Raw genomic sequence first — 7,918 nt, forward strand, 5'->3', positions numbered from 1 at the left:
CAGTGCCAAGCCTGAGACTGGAGAGGCCGAGGACACACCCTGTGTTTCTGAATAGCTCACTGGAATCAACTAAACGTGTTTGCTTGTTTAATGTGGAAACTTTCCAATCTATGCAAAGAATAGGTATAAAGGTAGAATGAGACCAGGCACAGTGGCTTATGCCTGTAATCCCAAGCATTTTGGGATGCCGAGGTGGGTGGATCACTTGAGGTCAGGAGTTCAAGACCAGCCTGGTCAACATGGTGAAACCCCGTCTCTACTAAAAATGCAAAAATTGGCCAGACTGGTGACAGGCTTCTGTGGTCCCAGCTACTTAGGAGGCTGAGACAAGAGTTGTCTGAACCTGGGAGGCAGAGGTTGCAGTGAGCTGAGATCACACCACTATACTCCAGCCTGGGCAAGAGAGCAAGACTCTGTCTCAAAAAACAAACAAACAAACAAAACAGTAGAATGAGCCCCTGTGTCCCCACCATAAAGCTATAACAAAGACCAGCTCACAGTCAGTCTTGTTTCCTGTATGCCCTACCCACTTCCCAGCATGTACACTTCATCCACTGCCCGAGCAGAGCCCACAGCAGCAGGAGATGGCCATGTGAGTGGACAGCCTGTGCTGGGCTTTGAGTTATGGCACTGGATAAAAGGTCCAACTTCAGTTGAGGGAGACTCTTAAATCTTGGCACATGACTAGTGTTAAGGAGGCGATGTCCAGGATGGCCACATGACAGGGTGGTATCTAAGCTGATATACCTGAAGGATGAGTGGAAGTTGATTTGGTGAAGGGAGGAAGAGAATAACGTTCTAGACAAAGAGCATGACTTCTGGAAAAGCTGTGATGGTGAGAAATACGGCTCTTCCAGGAACTGCAGGAAAGTTGCTGGTGGTGGAAGATGTAGTGGTTAGTAGGGAGAGAGCAGGGCCAGAATACATAGGCCCTTGTTGGCCATGATGTGGGGTTTGATGTCTTTGATAATGGAGTTTGATCTCAGCTGTGGGAGCATTTTTAGTAGAAGAATTACATGGCTCAATTTTTTTTTTTTTTAATCTGAGACAGAGTCTCGCTCTGTTGCCCAGGCTGGAGTGCAGTGGCATGATCTTGGCTCACTGCAACCTCTGCCTCCCGGGCTCAAGGGATTCTCATGCCTCAGCACTTGAGTAGCTGGGATTATAGGCACCTGCCACCACATCTGGCTGATTTTTTGTATTTGTAGAGATGGGGTTTCACCATGTTGGCCAGGCTGATCTTGAACTCCTGACCTCAAGTGATCTACCTGCCTCGGCCTCCCAAAGTTCTGGGATTTACAGGTGTGAATCACTGTGCCTGGCCTGCTCAATTTGTATTTTTAAAAGATTGCTCTGCTTAATCTATAGAGACAGAAACTTATTACTGGTTGTCCGGGGCATGGGGAATGGGGAGTGGCTGTTCATGGGTGCAAGATTGCTTTTGGAGATGATACAGATGTTCTAAAATTGAAGTATGATGATGATTGCACAACTTAAAATATTCTAAAAGCAATTACACTTGATTGTGCATAAATCATATCTCAAGAAAGTTGTTTAAAAATTTAAGAAAGGCCGGGCGCGGTGGCTCAAGCCTGTAATCCCAGCACTTTGGGAGGCTGAGGCGGGTGGATCACGAGGTCAGGAGATCGAGACCATCCTGGCTAACATGGTGAAACCCCGTCTCTACTAAAAATACAAAAAACTAGCCGGGCGTGGCGGCGGGCGCCTGTAGTCCCAGCTACTTGGAGGCTGAGGCAGGAGAATGGCGTAAACCCGGGAGGCGGAGCTTGCAGTGAGCCAAGATCGCGCCACTGCACTCCAGCCTGGGTGACACAGTGAGACTCCGTCTCAAAAAAAAAAAAAAAAAAAAAAAAAATTTTAAGAAAGCGACCAGGTGCCGTGGCTCATGCCTGTAATCCCAGCACTTTGGGACGCCGAGGCAGGTGAATTGCCTGAGGTCAAGAGTTCGAGACCAGCCTGACCAACAAGATGAAACCCCGTCTCTACTAAAAATAGAAAAATTAGCCAAGCTTGGTTGCAGGTGCCTGTAGTCCCACCTACTCGGGAGGCTGAGACAGGAGAATTGCTTGAACCTGGGAGGCGGAGGTTGCAGTGAGCTGAGATCGTGCCACTGCACTCCCGCTTGGGCAACAGAGCGAGACTCCATCTCAAAAAAAAAAAAAAAATGTAAGAAACGTCACTCTGCTTGCCATAGGGAGAATGGACCATCTGGTAAGAGGGGGGATGAGGGAGCTGTCAGGAGACTGCTCCAAGGAAAAAGATGATGGTGGTCTGGATTGGAGTGGTGCAGTGCAGGTGGAGAAAAGAGGGTATATGTGACGGGAAGCCAGGAGTAGGATTGGTGACTCTGGATATGGAGAGGAAAAGCAAAACTAGGAATCAAAGATGGCGCCCAGGTTTCCAAGGAGGGGTTGAGTGGTGACGCCAGTCCTATGATAGAGAACACTGAAGTACTGTGGTTCTCTTTAGGGTTGTGTTTGAGGTACCTGTCCAAACCCAAGAGGTGATGTGGAGAACACATCTAGGGAGATGGGCTTGGAGCTCCAGGGGCAAGACCCAGATTTGAAATAGAAATTCTGACATCATTGGCCTATAACTGTTCATCAAAATCGTAGTTACAGGCCATGTGTGGTGGCTCACGCCTGTAATCTCAGCACTTTGGGAGGCCCAGACAGGCGGAACACTTGAGCCCAGGAGTTCAAGACAAGCCTGGGCAACATAGTGAGACCCCACCTCTAATAAAAATACAAAAAGTTAGCTGCGTGTTATGATGCATGCCTGTAGTTCTAGCTACTTGGGAGGCTGAGGTGGGAGGATTGCTTGAGCCAGGAGGTCAAGGCTGTAGTGAGCTGTAATTGCATTCCTACACTCCAGCCTGGGGGAAAAAAAAGAAAAGCCCTTTCTGCTCACTCTCAGTCAGCAACGAGCTGAGAATGCCTACAGATCACAGGGAAACAGGAAGATCTAACAGTTCTCTGTCCCCCTTACAGATCACAGTCAAAGTGCCTCAGAAGAACTCATAAGAACCATGTGGGCTTTCTCCCTCAGCCATTGATGGAAAGTTCAGCAAGATCAGCGACAAAACCAAGAAAAATGATCCTTGCGTGCTGAATATCTGAAAAGAGAAATTCTTCCTACAAAATCTCTTGGGTCAAGAAAGTTCTAGAATTTGAATTGATAAACATGGTGGGTTGGCTGAGGGTAAGAGTCTATGAGAAACCTTTTAAATGACAACAATACTGCTAGCTTTCAGGGTGCATTTTTAAAAAATAGATTCAAATGTCTTATCCTCTCTCTGAAACGCCTCCTGTAACTTGAGTTTATAGGGGAAAAAAAAGCCATTGTTTACAATTATATCAGCATCAAGGCAACTGCTACACCCTGCTTTGTATTCTGGGCTAAGATTCATTAAAAACAAGCTGCTCTCAACTTACTAGGTAACTCTTTGTCCATCTCAATAACCAAAGGAAGGTGGGGCGTGGTGGCTCACCCCTGTAATCCCAGCACTTTGGGAAGCTGAGGCAGGTGGATCACTCAAGGTCAGGAGTTTGAGACCATCCTGGCCAACATAGTGAAACCCTGTCTCTGCTAAAAATACAAAAAGTAGCCAGGCATGGTGGCTGGCACTTATAAGCTACTTGGGAGGCTGAGGCAGGAAAACTGCTTGAACCTGGGAGATGGAGGTTGCAGTGAGTAGAGATCGTGCCACTGCACTCGAGACTGGGAGTCAGAGTGAGACTCCATCTCAACAAAAATAATAAAATAGCCTAAGGAAACACTGGCAGGCAGTAATGATATGGCACACTGGGTATGATTTCTGTTCCTCCTCCGCTGTGGGTAAACAGCTTCTGTTTCATGCATTTAGTTTTTTATTTTAATTACACCAATAAGAATGTGCTTGAATGTTTCATGTACTTAACTTCTGGCCTGTTTAACCGTAGCAGGCTCTGAGATGTGCTCTAGAGACAAAACCTAAACATGATGCCCAAGATGGGGAGAGGTAAGCCAGAAAAGAGACACTGAATGTCCAGTGTTCTCAATTTTTTTTTTTTTTTTTTGGAGACAGGGTCTTGCTCTGTCTTCCATGCTGGAGTGCAGTGGCACAATCATAGCTCACTGCTGCCTCAACCTCCTGGGCTCAAGAGATCCTCCTGTCTCAGCTTCCTGGGCTAATGTTTGTATTTTTTGTGGAGATGGGGTTTTGTTATGTTGCCCAGGCTGTTTTCAAACTCCTGGACTCAATTGATCCTCCCGCCTCAGCCTTCTAAGGTGTTGGGATTACAGGCGTGAGCCACTTTGCCCAGTTCAGTTCTTAGTAAAAACTTGATCAGGCCAAATAAAAGTGACATTGGCCAATTTCATAATAGATTGATTTGGAAACCAGATGTCAGTTTACTCAGTTTAAGTGAGATCTGTATCTTCAGTAATCAGACCTCTTGAGTCTCCCACCCAGAACACTATCTTCCTGTAGTCAAGATACCTGTCAGAGGCCAGACACAATGGCTCACACCTATAATTCCAGCACTTTGGGAGGCCAAGGTGGGCGGGTCACCTGAGGTTGGGAGTTCCAGACCAGCCTGACTAACAGGGAGAAACCCCATCTCTACTGAAAATACAAAAAAAAAAAAAAAAACTAGCTGGGCACGGTGGCGCATGCCTGTAATCCCAGCTACTTGGGAGGCTGAGGCAGGAGAATCGCTTGAAACTGGGAGGCGGAGGCTGCAGTGAGTCAGGATTGCTCCATTGCACTCCAGCCTGGGCAACAAGAGTGAAACTCTGTCTCAAAATATAAATAAAATAAGAAAAAGAAGAAATGGAAGCTGGGTTCAAGAGGGCAATCGGCAGTCTCTACCATCATGTAAAACAACACTCTGTGATTTGACAGTCTTGACAATGTATTTTTTTTTTTTTTTTTTTTGAGACCGAGTCTCAGTCTGTCGCCCAGGCTGGAGTGCAGTGACGTGATCTTGGCTCACTGCAACCTCTGCCTCTTAGGTTGGAGCAATTCTCCTGCCTCAGCCTCTTGAGTAGCTGGGATTATAGGTATGCATCACCATGCCTGGCTAATTTTTGTATTTTTAGTAGAGATGGGATTTTGCCATGTTGGCTAGGCTGGTGTTGAAGGCCTGACCTCAGGTAATTCACCCACCTCTGCCTCCCAGAGTACTGGGATTACAAGCGTGAGCCACCGTTCCCGGCTGACTATGTATTTTCAATATACTCCCCAAACTACAGCAAACTCCTCTTTAACTACTCAGGATTTAGGGTGATACCCTCCTTATGCCTAACTTTATCACAAACTTAACCCTCATCTCATTATATAGGATGAGATTACTTCTAGGAAGATTTTCTGTGTATGGAGTGCATCATTTAAGAATATTTTAGGTCAGGCACTGTGGCTCATGCCTGTAATCCCAGCACTTTGGGAAGCTGAGGTGGGTGATTTGCTTTAGCCCATGAGTTCAAGATCAGCCTGGCCAATATGGTGAAACCGCGTCTCTACAAAAAAATACAAAAATTAGCTGGGTGTGGTGATGTGTGCCTGTGGTCCCAGCTACTCTGGAGGCTGAGGTAGGAGGATCACTTGAGCCCAGGAGGTCGAGGCTGCAGTGAGCTGTGATCGTGCCTCTTCACTGCAACCCAGAGTGAGACCCCATCTCTGAAAAAACCACAAAATACAGGAAAAGAATACTGCAAAGACCCTTGGTAGGGGTGAATTGGAAAAAGTAGAGAAATATAATATTTCTTGACTGCTGTACTCACTGTAACTGTGAGAGAATTGGCTCTTTTAACCAATGGATAAGAAAGGAAATATTAGCTATGAAGAAATGTCTATCATGTTGATTTTGACATCCTAGACACATTAATCTCCTTGCACTGTTAGTGACATTAGAACCTTAAGCAGCTGTCTGAAGTAAAAACAAAGCTCTCAGGTGATGAACCATCTAATCTCTCTGGGTATTTGGATATGCGTTAATCACAGGAGTATTAGGTGTAAAGCCACTGCTTCTGGGTAGAGCCTCCACTTCTGGCTGCACAGAGGGCACAGAGAGCTTTTCCTTCAGCCCGGAGAAGCTTCCTAAGTGTGGGCGCCACCTTGTGGGACACACATTGAACTAAGATGCTATTTCTCCGAGAAGTAACAGGACAGTCCCTCCCACCAGTGTCCTTCCAACAGTGTTGCATACAATTTGGCTGTATATTTGGCAGGCAGTGTAATGAGGGAATCAAAGACCAGGATCACAGACTCGAAAGAATTGAAAACAGGGACTCCCAACAAAAACTTGTACACGAACCTTCACAGCAGCACTATTCATGACAGCTCAAAGGTGGAATCAACCCAAATGTCCATCAATAGATGAATGGACAGACAAAATGTGACATATCCATGCAATGGAATATTATTTGGCCATAAAAAGGAAGGAAGTGCTGATGTATGTTGCGATGTGGGTGAACCTTGAAAACATGATGCTGAGTGAAAGAAGCCAGACACAAAAGGAGAAGGACTGTATGATTTCACTTACAGGAAATGTCCAGAACAGGCAAATCTATATATAGAGAAGGTCGATTGCTGGGGGCTCTGAGAAAGGACCAATGGGGAGTGACTGCTATTGGGTGGGGTGCCTTTTTGGGGTGATGAAAATGTTTTGGAACCAGATACAGGTGGTGGTTGTACAGCATTGTGAATTTACTAAATACAACCAAATTGCTCACTTAAAAACAGTAAATTCAGGCCAGGCACAGTGGCTTACGCCCGTAATCCCAGCACTTTGGGAGGCCAAGGTGGGCGGATCCCATGAGGTCAACAGTTCGAGACTAGCCTGGCCAACATGGTTAAACCCCATCTCTACCCAAAATACAAAAATTAGCTGGGCATGGTGGCTGGCACCTGTAATCCCAGCTACTCGGGAGGATGAGGCAGGAGAATTGCTTGAACCTGGGAGGCAGAGGTTCTAGTGAGCCGAGATCGCACCACCGCACTCCACCTGGGTGACAGAGCGAGACTCTTGTCTCAAAAAAAAAAAAAAAAAAAAAAAAAAAAAAGGCCAGGTGCCGTGACTCATGCCTGTAATCTCAACACTTTGGGACACTGAGGCAGGTGGACTACCTGAGGCCAGGAGTTCAAGACCAGCCTGGCCAACATGATGAAACCCCATTTCTACTAAAAAATACAAAAAATTAGCTGGGCTTGGTAGCACATGCCCAGCTACTTGGGAGGCTGAGGCAGGAGAATCACTTGAACCTGGGAGGCAGAGGTTGCGGTTAGCCAAGATTGTGCCACTGCACTCCAGCCTAGGTGACACAGAGAGACTCTGTCTCAAAAAAAAAAAAAAAAAGTAAATTCTATGTTATGTGAATTTCACCTCAACTGAAAAAAAAAAAACAGGATCCCAGAGCTGGTCAGGGGAACTTGGGCAAACCATACAACCTCTAAGCTTCCATTTCCTCACAATCTCTGAAGTCACTTCCAAGTCTCATTTGGCTTATTCTGTGAAGGATAAAACAGAGCTGACATTTGTTCATTTGTATCGGTTTTATTTACATTTTTGAAAAGGAAATAGATACAGATGGTAAAGAAAGTTTCAGTGAAATGTAAATCTGATGCCCAATCCTGTGGCCCCAAGAAGAAGTATTAACTGTGCACCCACTACATGCCAGGAACTATACTTGGAGTCTTCTCAAGAGCTTTTTAAAAATATTTTTATTTTTTATTTTTTTTAGTGACAGGATCTCACTCCGTCGTCCAGGCTGGAGTGCAGTGGTGCGATCATAGCTCACTGCAGCCTCTACCTCCTAGGCTCAGGTGATTCTTCTGCCTCAGCCTCCCAAATAGCTGGTACTACAAGCACGTGCCACCACACTCAGCTAATTATTTGTGGAGAGTCAGGGTTTCAAT

The 7,918-nt window shown here is 45.9% G+C and overlaps 1 protein-coding gene across 2 annotated transcripts in view; it reads left to right on the forward strand.

Annotated features, from left to right (window-relative positions):
* ALDH2 (aldehyde dehydrogenase 2 family member) overlaps positions 1–3,450 on the forward strand; it is a 39,334-nt gene extending 35,884 nt beyond the window's left edge. For both annotated transcript variants that reach the window (XM_005572278.4, XM_005572279.4), the window contains one exon: positions 3,012–3,450. In XM_005572278.4, coding sequence (XP_005572335.4) covers positions 3,012–3,044 — 33 coding nt within the window. In that variant the 3' untranslated portion in view covers positions 3,045–3,450. The remainder of the gene's footprint in view (positions 1–3,011) is intronic.
* The last annotated feature ends 4,468 nt before the right edge of the window (positions 3,451–7,918 follow it).

Source organism: Macaca fascicularis, chromosome 11 (assembly GCF_037993035.2).
Source record: "Macaca fascicularis isolate 582-1 chromosome 11, T2T-MFA8v1.1".
Lineage (NCBI taxonomy): Eukaryota > Metazoa > Chordata > Mammalia > Primates > Cercopithecidae > Macaca > Macaca fascicularis.